The sequence below is a fragment of the Carcharhinus amblyrhynchos genome, chromosome 5, assembly GCF_965287045.1.
Source record: "Carcharhinus amblyrhynchos chromosome 5, sCarAmb.v2.hapA, whole genome shotgun sequence".
Lineage (NCBI taxonomy): Eukaryota > Metazoa > Chordata > Chondrichthyes > Carcharhiniformes > Carcharhinidae > Carcharhinus > Carcharhinus amblyrhynchos.
The window spans coordinates 103,007,495-103,025,383 of NC_137328.1; the positions used below are offsets into that span (position 1 = coordinate 103,007,495).

At 43.5% G+C, this 17,889-nt stretch overlaps 1 protein-coding gene across 1 annotated transcript in view; it reads right to left on the bottom strand.

The window, feature by feature from the left end:
• cdk7 (cyclin-dependent kinase 7) overlaps positions 1 to 17,889 on the bottom strand; it is a 73,134-nt gene that overhangs the window by 37,061 nt on the left and 18,184 nt on the right. The window contains exon 3 of the mRNA XM_080189354.1: positions 16,776 to 16,972. Within this exon, the coding sequence (XP_080045480.1) occupies positions 16,776 to 16,972 (197 nt within the window). The remainder of the gene's footprint in view (positions 1 to 16,775; positions 16,973 to 17,889) is intronic.

Below are 17,889 nucleotides of genomic sequence, written 5' to 3' on the forward strand. Positions count from 1 at the left end.
GAGGTGGTGGCACAGTGGTATACAGTCAGGAGGGAGTTGCCCTGGGAGTCCTTAACATCAATTCCAAACCCCATGAAATCTCATGACTTCAGGTTATACATGGGCAAGGAAACTTCTTACTGGTTACCATGTACCATCCTCCTTTGGCTGATGAATTAGTATTCCTCCATGTTGAACAACATTTGGAGAAATCACTGAGTATGGCAAGAGTGCAAAATGTACTCTGGATGGGGGATTTCAATGTCCACCACCAAGAGTGGCTCAGTAGCAGCAATACTGATCGAGTCCTAAAGGATATAACTGCTGGACTGGGTCTGCAGCAGGTGGTAAAGGAACCAGCAAGAAGAAATAATATACTTGACCTCATCCTTACCAATTTGCTGGTTGCAGATGTATCTGTCCATGACAGCATTGGTAAGAGTGATCACCACACAGTCCTTGTAGAGATGGAGTCCCACCTTAACATTGAGAATAACCTCCATCACGTGTGGCATTATCACTGTTCTAAATGGGACAGAATTCAGACTGATCTAGCAGCTCAAGACTGGACATCATGAGGCGCTGTGGGCCGTCAACAGCAGCAGAATTGTACTCTAGCACAATCTGCAACTTCATGGCCTGGCATATCCCCCACTCAACCGTTGCCATCAAGCCAGTGGATCAACTCTGGTTCAATGGAGAGTGCAGCACCAGGCATATCTAAAAATGGGGTGTCAACCTGGTGAAACTACCAAACAGGACTACTTGCATGTCAAAAACAGCAAGTGATAGACAAAGCTAAGCGATCCCACAAAACAATGGATCAGATCTAAGCTCTGCGGTGCTTCCACATCCAGTCGAGAATGGTGATCGACAATTAAACAACTCACTGGAGGAGGCGGCTCCACAAATATCCTCATCCTCAATGATGGAGGAGCCCAGCACATCAGTGCAAAAGATAAGATTGAAATATTCGCAACAATCTTCAGCCAGAAGTGCTGCGTGTATGATCCATCTTGGCCTTCTCCAGTGCTCCCTAGCACCTCAGATGCCAGTCTCCAGCCAATTCAATTCACTCTACGTGATATCAAGAAACGGTTGGAGGCACTGGATACTGCAAAGGCAATGGGTCCTGATAACATTCCAGCAATAGTACTAAAGACTTGTGCCCCAGAACTTGCCGCTCCCCTAGCCAAGCTCTTTCAGTACAGTTACAACACTGGTATCTATCCAACAGTATGCAAAATTGCCCAGGTATAACCTGGACACAAAAGGACAAATCCAATCTGACCGATTACCACCCAATCAGTCTACTCTTGATCGTTAGTAAAGTGATAGAAGGAATCATCAACAGCGCTATCAAACAATTCCTGCTTAGCAGTAACCTGCTCAGTGACACCCAGTTTGGGTTACTCAGCCCCTGACCTCATTGAACCTCATTGGTTCAAACATGGACAAAAGAGCTGAATTCCAGAGGTGAGGTGAGAGTAACAGCCCTTGACATCAAGGCTGCATTTGACCGAATGGCATCAAGGAACCTTAGTGAAACTGGAATCAATGGGTATCAGGGGGCAAGCTCTCCACTGGTTGGAGCCATACCTGGTACTTAGGAAGATGGTTGTGGCTGTGGAGGGTCAGTCATCTCAGTTCCAGCACATCTCTGCAGGAGTCCCTCAGAGTAGTGTCCTATGCCCAACAATCTTCAGATGCTTCATTAATGACCTTCTCTCTGTCAAAAGGTCAGAAGAGGGGATGTTTGCTGGTGATTGCACAATGTTAGCACCATTTCGTGATTCCTCAGATACTGAAGCAGTCCATGTTCAAATGCAACAAGATCTGGACATTACCTAGGCTTGGGCTGACAAGTTGCAAGTAACATTCATGCCACACAAATGCCAGACAATGACCATCACCAATAAGAGATATTCTAACCACTGCCCCTTGACATTCAATGGTGTTGAAAATTACCATGGACCACATGGAAAGGCAACTCTCAACTCTATGTTGATGACAATGAAGAATTTAAATCCTCACAATGCCCATTTTCCTTAAAATCACATCAGCTAGTTTTAGAAGAAGATGCTTCTGTTTTTGTGATATGTAGCATCCGGAATTAAAAATACAGCAGCATCAGTATCAACCTCCATCCTAATATGCTGTCCACATAACTTCAAAATCACCCAGAATCTGTAATTCATTCTATACATATAAAAGGTTGAGTTGAAGCTCTTCGTATTTCTAGACACTCTCTTCTTCGTTGTCATAATGCTTTACTTCCATGTTTTAAATTCTATTTTTTGTAGCATGCACCTTATTCTTCTTCAAAATATCCAGATTCTTCTTCTGAATATCTGGATTCTCCTTCTGAGTATTCTTTTCTCCAAACATCAATGTGACCAATTTTACCACAATTATTGCATTGACTATCCTTTCTCCAGCATTCACTTGCTAAACAGCTCATTTTGGCACACACATCGACATGCTTGTTGCTGTATTGACTTTTTATGGGCCGTACCCAACTTATGGATCTTCAGTCCTGCATGAAATTGTAAAGCCTCTCTGGTAGCCAGTTCCATTGACACTGCGATTTCTACTGCTGTCTTTAAAGTCAAAGCATGTTCAGTAACCTCATTTTGAAGCCTACAAATGAGGCAATCTTGAAAAGTATCTTCCAATGACTCCACCAAACTCAATGTTGTGCCAGCATTTTTAAGATCACCACAAACTGAGCAATGATTTCATCTTCGTTTTGGTTCCTTCCATGGAACCTGAAGCATTCTGCAATGATCAATAAGAACATAAGAAATAGGAGCAGGAGTAGACCATCTAGCCCTTCGAGCCTGCCCCACCATTCAATAAGATCATGGCTGATCTGAAGTGGATCAGTTCCACTTTCCCGCTTTCTCCCCATAACCCTTAATTCCCTTGTCTATCAGAAATCTATCTATCCGTGACTTAAATATATTCAACGAGGTAGCCTCCACCACTTCAATGGGCAGAGAATTCCAGAGATTCACCACCTTCTGAGAGAAGAAGTTCCTCCTCAACTCTGTTCTAAACTGCACCCCCCCTCCTTATTTTGAAGCTGTGCTCTCTAGTTCTAAGTGGAAAGAATCTCTCTACCTCTACCCTATCTAGCCCCTTCATTATCACGTAAGAACATAAGAACATAAGAAATAGGAGCAGGAGTAGGCCATCTAGCCCTTCGAGCCTGCCCCGCCATTCAATAAGATCATGGCTGATCTGTCGTGGCTCAGTTCCACTTTCCCGCTTTCTCCCCATAACCCTTAATCCCCTCTCTTATCAAAAACCCATCAACCCGCGTCTTAAAAATATTTAGCGAGGTAGCCTCCACCACTTCAACGGGCAGAGAATTCCAGAGATTCACCACCCTTTGAGTGAAGAAGTTCTTCCTCAACTCTGTTCTAAACTGCCCCCCCTTTATCTTGAGGCTGTGCCCCCTAGTCCTACTGTCCTTTCTGAGCGGGAAGAGTCTCTCCACCTCTATCCTATCCATCCCATTCATCATCTTATATGTCTCAATGAGATCTCCCCTCATTCTTCTAAACTCTAACGAGTACAAGCCTAGTTTATTCAGCCTCTCCTCATAGCTCAACCCCCTCAACTCCGGCATCAGCCTAATAAACCTTCTGTGCACTCCCTCCAAGGCCAAAATATCCTTGCGTAAGTACGGCGCCCAAAACTGCACACAGTACTCCAGCTGCGGCCTCACCAATGTCCTATACAGCCGCAGCAAGACCTCCCTACTTTTATATTCAATCCCCCTCGCTATGAAGGCCAGCATCCCATTCGCCTTCCTGACCACCTGCTGCACCTGCAAGCTGGGTTTTTGCGACTCATGCACAAGGACCCCAAGGTCCCTCTGCACCGTCGCCTGCTGCAGTTTTTCTCCACGTAAGTAATAATCCTTCCTACCATTCTTCCTACCAAAGTGGACCACCTCGCACTTGCCAACATTAAATTCCATTTGCCATTTCCTGGCCCATTCGCCCAGCCTATCTAGATCCTTCTGTAGACTCTCCACACCCTCCGCACAATTTGCCGTTCCACCAATCTTGGTGTCATCAGCAAATTTCAACACCATAGACTCGGTTCCCTCCTCCAGATCATCTATATAAATGCTAAATAGCTGTGGCCCCAGCACCGACCCCTGGGGCACTCCACTAATCACCAACCGCCAATCCGAATAGCACCCATTGACCCCCACTCTCTGCCTCCTATTTGACAACCAATCCTCTATCCACGCTAACACCCTACCCCCAACTCCATGCCCCCTGACCTTCTGCAATAACTTCTTGTGAGGTACCTTGTCAAACGCCTTCTGTGATCCCCCTCAGCCTTTTAAACTCCATCGAGTACAGGCCCAATCTACTCAATCTCTCCTCATAAGCTCATCTCCGGTATCAGCCTGGTGAACCTTCTCTGTACTCCCTCCAAGGCCAATATATGCTTTCACAAATAAGGGGAGCAAAACTGCACACAGTACTCCAGTTGCGGCCTCACTGGTGCTTTGTATAGTTGCTGCAGGACTTCCCTTCTTTTATATTCTATCCCCCTCGCAATAAAGGCCAACATTCCATTTGCCTTCTTGACCACCTGCTGCACGTGAAGACTGAGTTTTTGTGATTCGTGCACAAGGACCCCCAGATCCCTCTGCACAGTAGCATACTGCAGCTTTTCACCATTTAAATATTCCATCCTACTATTATTTCTTCCAAAGTGGATAACCTCACATTTGCCAATATTATACTCCATCTGCCAGGTCCTTGCCCACTCACTCAGCCTATACAAATCTCTGCAGACTTTCCGCATCCTCCACGCAATTCGCTTTTCCACTCATCTTCGTGTCATCAGCAAACTTTGTTACCCTACACTCAGCCCCCTCCTCCAGATCGTTAATGGCTTTGGAGAGTAACGATCTTTGTCAAGTCATTGTAAACTTTCGTTTCTGGCTTCAAGTAGTAAACCAAGTACGAGACCAAATTGTAGGTTCTACTTCCTATTATACTGAGAAAAGCTGGTAAGAACTCATCTAAGTACGGAAAAGTATTGGGATCTAATGGCATTGGAAGTTACAGATAGTTCTATGGCTTGGTAGGTATAGATGTGATCGGCGCAACTTGTGGGCCGAAGGGCCTGTTTGTGCTGTAGTGTTCTATGTTCTAAAACACTCTGCATAGGAACTCCATGAATCATTTTCTTCTCTGAAAGGGCCCAAGGATCCTTAATGACCCATCATTTCTTTTGCAAGCGCTAGCAACACAAGACTGCTCAGTCAGTATTTTTTCACTGTCTTGCCAGTACTCCCCATTTTACTGGTAGATCATTGACCTGATTTTAAAAAATGCTCAGCCATACAGCAAAAAGTCCACTCTTTTCAAATATGCCAGATACTGTCTAGAATCTCATCCTTCACATGATTGTAGTTTTAAAGGAGGCATTTTCTCCAAAGAGCTTTTTCTTACTTGCCTTCTTTCATTGGCGCCTCAAATGTTAATCCTTGTTGCTTCTCCCTATCCTTCTAATATTTGAAGTTTTTGAAAACAAACCAGGTCAACAGCTCTTACAGCAATGGTTAGCACTGCTACCTCTGGATGGCAGGTACCCAGGTTTGATTCCAGCTTGGGTCACTGTCTGTGTGAAGTCTGCATGTTCTCCTTGTATCTGCAATGTTTCTATGGGGTGCACCAGTTTCCTCAATTTGAAAGACATGCTGATTAGGTGCATTGGCTATGCCAAATTCTCCCTCAGTGTACCCAAACAGGTGGAGTGTGGCGATTTTTACAGTAACTTCATTGTGTTGACGAGGGGAGGACCATGGATGTTGTCTATATGGGTTTTAGTAAAGTGTTTGACAAAGTCCCTCATGGCAGGTTGATGCAAAAGGTTAAATCTCATGGGATAAAAGGAGAGCTAGCTCGATGGGTGGAGAACTGGCTTGGCCATAGAAGACAGAGGGTAGCAGTGGAAGGGTCTTTTTCCAGCTGGAAGTCTGTGACTAGTGTTGTTCTGCAAGCTCTGTACTGGGACCTTTGCAAGAAGGTGTAACTGGTGTGATCAGTAAGCTTGTGGACAACGCAAAGATTGCTGGACTTGCGGATAGCAATGAACATTGTCAGAGAACACAGCAGGATACAGATAGGCTGGAAAATTGGGCAGAGAAATGGCAGATGGAATTTAATCCAGATAAATGCAAAGTGATGCATTTTGGTAGAACTAATGTAGGGGGGAAGCTATACAATAAATGGCAGAACCAGCAGGAGTATACTCACACAAAGGGACCTGGGTGTGCAGGTTCACAGATCCTTGAAGGTGGCAGCACAGGTGGAAAAGGTGGTGAAGAAGGCATATGACATGCTTGCCTTTATAGGACAGGGTATAGAGTATAAAAGTTGGTGTATGATGTTGCAGCTATATAGAACGTTGTTTAGACCACATTTGGAATACTGCGTCCAGTTCTGGCTGCCACACAACCAGAAGGACGTGGAGGCTTTGGAAAGAGCACAGAGAAGGTTTACCAGGATGTTGCCTAGTATGGAGGATCTTAGCTATGACGAGAGAGTAGGTAGGCTGGGGTTGTTCTCCCTGGGAAGACTGAGGTTGAGGGGTGACCTAATAGAGGTGTATAAAATTATGAAGGGCATAGATAGGGTGAACAGTGGGAAACCTTTTCCCAGGTCGGAGGTGACGAACACAAGGGGTCACAGGTTCAAGGTGACGGGGGCAAGGTTTAACACATATGTCACAGGGACGTATTTTACACAAAGGGTAGTGGGGGCCTGGAATGCACTGCCAAGAAAGGTGGTAGAGGCGGACACACTGGGATCATTTAAGACTTATCTAGATAGCCACATGAACAGACTGGGAATGGAGGGATACAAACGAATGGTCTAGCTGGAGGCATGAGCGGCACAGGCTTGGAGGGCTGAAGGGCCTGTTTCCTGTGCTGTATTGTTCTTTGTTATTGTAAGCTTATTTGCGACACTAACAAACTAACTTTGAAACAACCCTTTTAAATGTAGAACACAGGCAACTGGACTTATAGTTACAATCAGATTCGCCATGATCTTGTTGAAAGGTGGAGTAGGCTTGAAAGGCCGATTGGCTGTTTCCTCTGCTATCTTATGTTCTCAAATCAAGGAACAAAATCTTGGTTAAAACTCATCTGAAGAGATGAGAAGAGCAATTCCAAATTCAATGGAAATATGTTCTGAAATAAAAATTAGACTATTAGACTGCTACAATTCAAGAGAATATTTAATTCCTGATTTAATTTTCTTAAATTTTTATTCATAATTTTGAACAAATGCAAATGACAAAGTGGAAATAGTTTATTTTCATATAATTCTGTACAACATTCTCCATACATATTAAAATTCCCGTACTCGTCTGAGAAATGTTTTAACAATTTCACTTCTTGATGCATCTCGTGTACATAATTTGCCACATCAATGATCTACAGATATTTGTGGTAAATGTAGTGCTGCAAGGCTAACTTAAAAATATAAAAGCACCCAACTGAAAACAGTTTTAAATTCTGCTGTTAAACGGCAATTCACTATGCTTATTTTGACAAATGGCTTAACCATATCTGTAGCAATGAAAACAAAGATGGATAGCACCTTTATTTAAAAAAGCAGAATATTGCACCTAATGTACTTTACATTTAAAAAGAGGATTGACAATATGCCAGAATTAAATCGCTCCACAGGCTCTCAAATTAGTGGACTTAAATAGCATTTTTTGAAAATAACATTACACAAATTATGGAACCATGTATTTTGAATTTTCCAATCTCAAAAACAATTGAATGGAATTAAAGTTTATAAATGAGATAGTATCACGTATATGGCTTACATTTCATCTTGTAATTAATTATGTTAAAGTGAACATATTTAAATTATAATCAGGAAGATTTTTATGGAAGAAATTGCCTTATAATTAGGCAAAATATTGTATCATTAGCAATCTTTCCTGGAAGACAATAACAGGAGATAACGTATAAAATGCTGTTTAATTTCACCAAGTTAGTCCTATGAAAAATAATGAGCATTATTTTGGGAAAAATGACAATGTTTCTGCTTTTATGAAAGGCTACCACTTTTCAATGTTTAGTGTATACTGTGGTATGTACACCCATTCAGCCAGAGTACATGGTGATTGGCACAGCAAGATGAAGTTTATTCAAATGATTGCAATTATATCCATAGTTTAGCAATCTGACAGCAAATAGTAGAAACAGCCAGTGATGGATGACAGAAACGAGCAGTTGATTTTACTCTGGTCCTCCACGCTGCAAAACAAAAATTAGTAAGAAGTGTGAAGTTAAACATGCTGCAGCACTATATTCAACTAAAGCAGAATAAGATATCTGTCATAAAACAAAGGGCCAATAACAGTTACGGTGTGCCAAATGGCCACTTTTTGTGCTGTATCATTGAGTTCATGAAAATTCATATCTTTTTTTAAAGTTCACTTAGACTGTAGGAAAAGTACATTCTCCTAAATGGAAAGAACAAACTAAACACAGGTCAAACTAAACAACATGGATGAAAAAGAGAATAATGAGGATTAGGGAACGAGATAACAAGAATGCAGGATGAGAGAGAGAATGGAGAAGTTAGGAGAAAAGTCAAAAATCAATTAGGAAATCAAAGTAGAACAATGAAAATAAATTATTAAGGAGTGTTAAATGAAGTATAATTATTTTACATGCATATCAATATAGAAAGACAGTGATGGAAATATGGCCATTAAGAGACAGAAAAGATAACACCACAAGATACAAAAGAGATGGCAGAAATATTATTCAGCGAGATAAATGCATTCAAAATAAAAAAGGGGTTGTACTGGATAAACTAAAATGCAAAGAAGGCAAAAAGGTCCTGGTTGGGATGGATTGTATCCACGTATTTTAATAGAATGTAGAGACAGGGTAACACTCGTATTTAATAATTTGAAAGAAAAAATGTGGTGCCAGCAGATATGATTAGCTAATGTAACTCCTAACTCAAGGTGGCAGACAACATCCAGGGAATTATAGACCAGTCAGATTAACATCAGTGGGAGGAAAAATAATGGAGTCCCTACTACAGAAGAGAAGAGCACCTAGAAAAGAGAAACAATAATAATGAACAGCAAAAATTCCAAAAGGAAAAATCTTGTTTGATCAATCTTTGATTTATTATTGTCACATGTATTAGCATGCAGTGAAAAGTATTGTTTTTTACGCGCTATATAGACAAAGCATACTGTTCATAGAGAAGGACACGAGCGTGGACAATGTCGTGTTGCATTTATAGCTACGGTGTAGAGAAAAATCAACTTAATGCAAGGTAAGTCCATTCAGAAGTCTGATAGCAGCAGGGAAGAAACTGTCCTTGAGTTGGTTGCTGCGCGACCTCAAACCTTTGATTCTTTTCCTGATGGAAGAAGGTGGAAGAGAGAATGTCCGGGATGCATGGGATCCTTAATTATGCTGGCTGCTTTGCCAAGGCAGCTGAAAGTGTAGACAGAGTCAATGGATGGAAGGCTGGTTTGTGTGATGGATTGGGCTACATTCATGACCTTTTGTAGTTCCTTGTGGTCTTGGGCAGAGCAGGAGCCATACCAAGCTGTGATACAACCAGAAAGAATGCTTTCTATGGTGTATCTGTAAAAGTTGGAGAGTCATAGCTGACATGCCAAATTTCCTTAGTCTTCTGAGAAAGTAGAAGCTTTCTTAACTACAGTGTCGGGGGCGGAGGGAAAGAGAGACACACGACCTGGATAGGTTGTTGGTGATCTGGATATCTGAGAACTTGAAGCTCTCAATATTATTGAAGATGAGATGGTAAGACAAATAGACAATGGTAATATAGTGAATGTAATTTATCCGAATTATCAAGAGGTCTTAAGAAAGTGCCCCATAATAGACTAATGAATAAAGATAGAGTCAGGGGTCAAGTGGCAGAATGAATAGCTTCAAAACAGAAAGCAGAGACTGGGGATAGAGGGTAGTTATTCAGAATGGCAAAAGGTAGGATGTGGAGCAGTGCTAGGACAAATACTCCTAACTTTTTTTCCATCCACGTGTGGAATGATTTTTGTTCTACGCAATGTCAAGGTAATGCATGGATTTGTGACACCAAAAAAAATCTTACATAGGTTTTGTTTCTAATAATTATTTTTGCTACAAATTACCGAAAGAATGGAAGACAACAGAATATTAAAACAAGGGATAAATAATAAGGTGCACTGATAAGCTGGCAATTTGGGAGGTGATGGCATACTGGTATTGTCACTGGACTAGGAATCCAGGGACCCAGGGTAATTCTCTGGGGACTTAGGTTCAAATCCTGCCATAGCAGATGGAAGAATTAGAATTCAATAAAGTCTAAGAATGACCATGAAACCATTGCTGATTATCGTAAAACCCCATTGGGTTTACTAGTGTTCTTTAGGGAAGGAAATCTGCCGTCCTTACCTGGTCTGGCCGATATTTATCTCCAGACCTAAAGCAATGTGGTTGACTCAAATGCCAACGGTTTAGCAAGCCACTCAGTTGGATCCATCCACTAAATCAGTCTACATAAAAGAACGAAAACAGACGGACACACGGCATTGACATAGGTTCTGGTGACAACAGCAAACTCGGCCCTGTTTAGGGCAGCAGAGTGGCCAAGGTGATTGGTGGTTTCAGGTAACATTTGCATAGCTGCAGTCACTGCGACCAGAAAATGGATTTCCGGGAGGCACCTTCCTAATTCGAGTGAAGGCAAGTGTCCAGGTGAGGGCAGCAGAGCGGCCAAGGTGATTGGCGGTTGCAGGTAATATTTGCATTGGTGCAGTCACTGTGACCAGGTGGTGGTTTGTGGAGGAACTGTTCTGAAGGGATAGTTAAACCCAGTGGTTCCCTCCCTATCTCCTCTGCTAACCAAAATAAAAGTCAATGGGAGACCACAAGCAAGGGAAGGGAGAGACGAGTTGAGATTCTTTTATCCTTTTAACTTATGAGAGCAGTATGGCAGTTAAGGCAGTGGGGTGCTCTTCCTGCCAGATGTGGGAACTTAGGGAGCAATCTCGTCTCCCTGACAACTTTGCAGGAAGTGTGTCCAGTTGCAGCTCCTCACAGACCGCATTGTTCGGTTGGAGTGGCAGGTGGAAGCACTGCAGAGCATACAGGAGGCTGAGTGTGTGATAGACACTAGATACAAGGAGGTTGTCACACCAGAGGTTCAGACAGGTAGATGGGTGACTGCCAGGAGAAGCAGGCAAATAGTGCAGGAGTCTCCTGAAGCTGTTCCCCTTTTCAAACAGGTATACTGTTTTGGATACTGTTGAGGAGGAAAGCCTGTCAGGGGGAGATACTAGCAGCAGCCAGGCCTGTGGCACCACACCTGGTTCTGCTGTAGAGCAGGTCGGGCAAAGAGCAAGTGAGCAGTAGTAATAGGGGACTCGCTAGTTAGAGGCACAGTCAGGCATTTCTATGGCCGCAATCGAGACCCCAGGATGCGTGTTGCCTTCCTGGTGCCAGGGTCAAGAGTGTCTCTGAGCAATTGCAGGATATTCCTAAGGGGGAGGGTGAGCAGCCAGAGGTTGTTACATATTGGTACCAATGACATAGGTAGGAAAAGGGATGAAGTCCTGAAGTGTGAATAGAACAAAGAACAAAGAAGAACAACCCAGCACGGGAAACAGGCCCTTCGGCCCAACGAGCCCGCGCCGCCGCATCACCCTACACCTATTCTACCCTGCATGTCTACGAATGGGACCCTACTCAGTCAGATTCAGTCAGAATAGACAGAGTTAGGCAGAAGGCTAAAGTGCAGGACCTCGAAGGTAGTAATTACAGGACTACTACTGGTGCCACTGGTTAGTGAGAGTAGGAATAGGAAGGTTAGGCAGATGTATGCGTAGCTTGAAAGCTCATGCAGGGATTTAGATTTTTGGATCATTGGGATCTTTTCTGAGAAAGGGGTGACCTATTCAAAAAGGGATGGGTACACCGAACTGGAGGGGGACTAACATCCTGGTGGGGAGATTTGCCAGAGCCACTTGGGCGGGTTTAAACTAGTTTGGCAAGAGGGGTGGGAACCAAAGCAGTAGGAAAACAGAAGAGAAATTTAAGGGCAGCACAGAAGTTAAAGGCAGTGTCAGTAATCCTAGTACCAGACAGATCAGGCAAAAGCAAAACAGAGAGCAAGGGAAGTCCATATTAAACTGCATTTATTTCAATGCAAGAGGTCTGATGGGCAAGGCAGATGAATTCAGGGCATGATGGGTACATGGGACTGGAATATTATAGCTATTACTGAAACATGGCTAAGGGAAGGATAGGACTGGCAGCTCAATGTTCCAGGGTACAGATGCTACAGGAAAGGTAGAACAGGAGATAAGAAAGGAGGGGGAGTTGCACTTTTGATTAAGGAAAAATCATCAAAGCGGTACTGAGAGGGGATATATCCAAGGGTTCGCCTACTGAGTCTATATGGGTAGAACTGAGAAATAAGAAAGGGGAAGGCACTTTGATAGGGTTGTATGATAGGCTCCCAAATAGTCGGCAGGAAATTGAGGAGCAAATATGTAACGAGATTACGGATAGCTCCAAGGAAAATAGGGTGGTAATAGTCAGAGATTTTAACTTTCCCAACATTGACTGGGAGAGCCATAGTATTAGAGGGTTGGATGGAGAGAAATTTGTTCAGTGTATTTAGGAGGAATTTCTCATTCAGTACGTGGATGGTCCAACTAGAGAGGGGGCAAAACTGGACCTCCTCTTGGGAAATAAGGAAGGGCAGGTGACAGAAGTGTTAGTGAGGGATCCTCTTTGGGACCAGTGAGCATAATTCCATTATTTTTAAGATAGCTATGGAGAACGATAGGTCTGGCTCAAAAGTTAACATTTTAAATTGGGGCAAAACCAATTTTGATGGTATCAGGCAGGAACTTCCAAAAATTAATTGTGGGAGGCTGTGAGAAGGCAAAGGAACATCTGGTAAGTGGCAGACTTTCAAAAGTGTGTTAACTAGGATTCAGGGTAAGCACATTCCTCTTAGAGCGAAGGGCAAGGCTGGCAGAAGTAGGGAACCCTGGATGACTCAGGATACTGGTCAAGAAGAAGAAAGAGACATATGATATGGATAGGCAGCTGGGATCAAGTAAATCCCTTTAAGAGTACAGGGAGTGTAGGAGTCGAGCTGAGAGAGAAATCAGGAGGGCAAAAAGGGGACATGAGATTGTTTTGGCAGATAAGGCAAAATAGAATTCAAAGAGTTTCTACAAATACATAAAGGGCAAAAGAGTAACAAGGGAGAGAGTGGGGCCACTTAAGGATCAACAAGTCATCTATGTGCGGATCCACAAGGGATGGGTAAGATCCTAAATGAATATTTTTCATCAGTATTTACAGTTGAGAAAAGCATGACTATTAGGGAACTTGGGGAAATAAATAGTGATGCCTTGAGGAGTATACATATTACAGAGAAAGAGGTGCTGGAAGTCTTGAAGTGCATCAAGGTAGATAAATCCTCAGAACCTGATGCAGTGAATCCCCGGGGGGGGGGGGGGGGGGGGGGGAAGGAGGAGGAGGAGGAGGAGGAGGAGGAGGAGGAGGAGGAAATTGTGGGTCCCCTAGCCGAGATATTTAAATAATTGATAGTAATAAGTGAGGTGCCTGAAGATTGGAGAGTGGCAAATGTTGTGCTTTTGTTTAAAAAGGGCTGCAGGGAAATGCCTGGGAACTACAGGCAAGTGAGCCTCACATCTGTGGTGGGTAAGTTGTTGGAAGGTATTTTGAGAGACAGAATCTACAGGCATTTTAGCGACAGTCAGCATGGCTTTGTGAGTGGAAAATCACGTCTCACAAATTTGATTGAGTTTTTTGAAGGGGTAACCAAGAAGGTAGGTGAGTGCAGAGCAGTTGATGTTGTCTAATGGACTTTAGCAAGGCTTTTGACAAGGTACCGCATGGTAGGTTGTTGCATAAAATCTCACGGGATCTAGGGTGAGGTATCTAAATGCTTACAAATTTAGCTTCTTGACAGAAGCAAGAGGGCGGTTGTAGAGGGTTGCTTTTCAAACTGGAAGCCTGTGACCAGTGGTGTGCCTCAGGGATCAGTGTTGGGCCCACTGTTTTTTGTCATTTATATTAACGATTTGGATGAGAATATAGGAGGAGCGTTTAGCAAGTTTGCAGATGACACCAAGATCAGTGGCATACTGGACATTGAAGAAAATTATCTCCGATTGCAACAGGATCTTGATCAATTGGGCCAGCGAGCTAACGAATGGTAGATACTTAATTTAGATAAATGCGAGGTGATGCATTTTGGTAGATTGAACCTTGGCAGGATTTGCTCAGTTAATGGTACGGCATTGGAGAGAGTTACAGAACAAAGAGATCTAGGGGTATATGTTCACAGCTCCTTGAAAGTGGAGGTGGACAAGTGGTGAAGAAGGCATTCAGCTTGTTTGGTTTCATTGGTCAGAACATTGAATACAGGAGCTGAGACATCTTGTTGAAGTTGTACAAGACATTGGTAAGGCCACACCTGGAATACTGTGTATAGTTCTGGTCACCCTGTTATAGAAAGGATACTATTAAACTAGAAAGAGTGCAGAGAAGATTTACTAGGATGCTACCGGGACTTGGATCGAGTTATAAGGAGAGGCTGGATAGACTGGGACTTTTATCTCTGAAATGTAGGAGGCTGAGGGGTGATCTTATAGAGATCAATAAAATAATGAGAGGCACAGATCAGCTAGATAGTCAATATCTTTTCCCAAAGGTAGGAGAATCTAAAACTAGAGGGCATAGGTTTAAGGCAAAAGGGCAGAGATACAAAAATGTCCAGAGGGGCAATTTTTTCACACAGATAGCGGTGAGTGTCTGGAACAAGCTGCCAGAGGGAGTAGTAGAGACAGATACAATTTTGTCTTTTAAAAAGCATTTAGACAGTTACACGGGTAAGGTGGGTATAGGGGGATATGGGCCAAATGCGGGCAATTGGGATTAGCTTAGTTAGGGTTTAAAAAAAGGACGGCAAGGACAATATGGGCTGAAGGACCTGTTACCATGCTGTAAACCGCTATGATTCTAATTCTCTCTCAGACAAATCAAACAACACCTGACAGAATCACAACTTACAGACAATGTTCCAGACAGCATCACCACTATGCCTGGGTATGCCCTGCACACCAGCATGACCGATCCAGCCAGATTGTGATGACACAGTAATATACAGTCAGGAAGTAATTGTCCTGGGAGTCCTCAGGCCTGAACCCCATGAACTCTCAATGCTGACAAATAGCTGAACTTGTGATGAAATCAGAAAAGATAAAGTAACACGGTGTATATTACATAATGGGGTGGCGGAGTGCTTCTCAAATACTATCTACAAGAACATAAAAGACAGGAGTAGACTATTGAGACTATCAAGACTACTCTGCCTTTCAATGATCCTGGCCGTTCTAGAGTTTCAAATCACTTTCACATACACTTCCCATTTTCCTTGATTCCCTGAGATACCAAAAATATATCATAGAACATAGAACATAGAACATTACAGCGCAGAACAGGCCCTTCAGCCCACGATGTTGCGCCGACCAGTTACAAAAACAATGACCCACTAGCCTATACCAATCCCTTTTCGTCCATAAACCTATCCAGAGATCTCTTAAACGCCCCCAAACTAGACGCATTTACAACTGCAGCAGGCAGGGCATTCCAATCCCTCACCACCCGCTGGGTAAAGAACCTACCCCTGACATCCGTCCTGTAGCTACCCCCCCTTAATTTAAAGCCATGCCCCCTCGTGCTAGCTTTCTCCATCCGAGGAAAAAGGCTATCACTATCCACCCTATCTAAACCTCTAATCATCTTATATGTTTCAATAAGATCCCCTCTTAGCCGCCTTCTTTCCAACGAAAACAACCCTAAATCCCTCAGTCTCTCCTCATAGGACCTCCCCACCATACCAGGCAACATCCTAGTAAACCTCCTCTGCACCCTCTCCAACGCCTCCACATCCTTCTTGTAATGCGGGGACCAGAACTGCACACAGTACTCCAAGTGCGGCCGCACTAGAGTAGTGTACAGTTGCAACATTACACTGCGACTCCTAAATTCAATCCCCCTACCAATAAACGCCAAGACACCGTACGCCTTCTGTCCAAGTTTAAATATAAAGATTTCAATGAAGCATTTGCAACTCTCTGGGATAAAGAATTCCAAAGATTTACAACTCTGATTGAAAAATTTTCTCATCTCAATTCTAAATGATTGACCCCCTTATCCTGAGACAGTAGCATCATATTCCAGATTCTTGAGCCAGCAGAAACACCTATACCCTCTCGAGCTCCTTGACCATCTTGTGTGTTTCAATTAGATTACTTCTTATTCTGCTGAACTCAAGAGAATACAGGCCTAATTTACTCAGTCATTCATTAAGTAGTCTTTTCAGCCAAGTAGCCAATCTAGCGACCTTCGATGTTCTGCCTTCAATGCAATGATATCCATTCTTAAATTTGGACTCTAAAACCACAGTGCTTACTTGTTAACTTTAATTCCAGCTACAGTTTCTGCAACAACCTGATCTTAGATAGCTTATATTTTTTTTTGCAGCTTACTGAAGTTCAGGTCTAAGACACAGCACCAGCATTGTCTTAGTTCTCAACATTTAGTCAGGAATTAAGCCTTGCCTGCTCCCCAGTCCCCAAACGTACCACATTTTCTAGGTTTTGGGCTATATGCTCGAGAGTGGATAACAACATTTCATCAAAATGCGCAGAATCACCTGAATGTACTCCATTTCTTCGACTGATACTGGTTGCCTTCTGTATTTCTGTGGTAGAGATCTTACTACTTCTACGGTGTCAGGTGGACCGGATAGTTGGCTAACAGGAACAGAGACTGAGCTAGCTGCTGTCGGTTGCTGTCCCTGGATTGAATTTGATTGTGCCGGATGATTCATCATTTGGAGCACTTTGTGCACTATGAAGCAAACACAAGAATTAAAAATATTGCTGAAACCACATTATAATAAAAGAATGAAGGCGTTTGACAAGGTACCTCACAAGAGGTTATTGCAGAAGGTCAGGGGACATGGAGTTGGGGGTAGGGTGTTAGCGTGGATAGAGGATTGGTTGTCAAATAGGAGGCAGAGAGTGGGGGTCAATGGGTGCTATTCGGATTGGCGGTTGGTGACTAGTGGGGTGCCCCAGGGGTCGGTGCTGGGGCCTCAGCTATTTACCATTTATATAGATGATCTGGAGGAGGGAACCGAGTGCAGGGTGTCGAAATTTGCTGATGACACCAAGATTGGGGGAAAGGCAAATTGTGCGGAGGGTGTGGAGAGTCTGCAGAAGGATCTAGATAGGCTGGGCGAATGGGCCAGGAAATGGCAAATGGAATTTAATGTTGGCAAGTGTGAGGTGGTCCACTTTGGTAGGAAGAATGGTAGGAAGGACTATTACTTACGTGGCGAAAAACTGCAGCAGGCGACGGTGCAGAGGGACCTCGGGGTCCTTGTGCATGAGTCGCAAAAACCCAGCTTGCAGGTGCAGCAGGTGGTCAGGAAGGCGAATGGGATGCTGGCCTTCATAGCGAGGGGGATTGAATATAAAAGTAGGGAGGTCTTGCTGCAGCTGTATAGGGCATTGGTGAGGCCGCAGCTGGAGTACTGTGTGCAGTTTTGGGCGCCGCACCTGCGCAAGGATATTTTGGCCCTGGAGGGAGTGCAGAGGAGGTTTGCTAGGCTGGTACCGGAGTTGAGGGGATTGAGCTATGAGGAGAGGCTGAATAAACTAGGCTTGTACTCGTTAGAGTTTAGAAGAATGAGGGGAGATCTCATTGAGACGTATAAGATGATGAATGGGATGGATAGGATAGAGGTGGAGAGACTCTTCCCG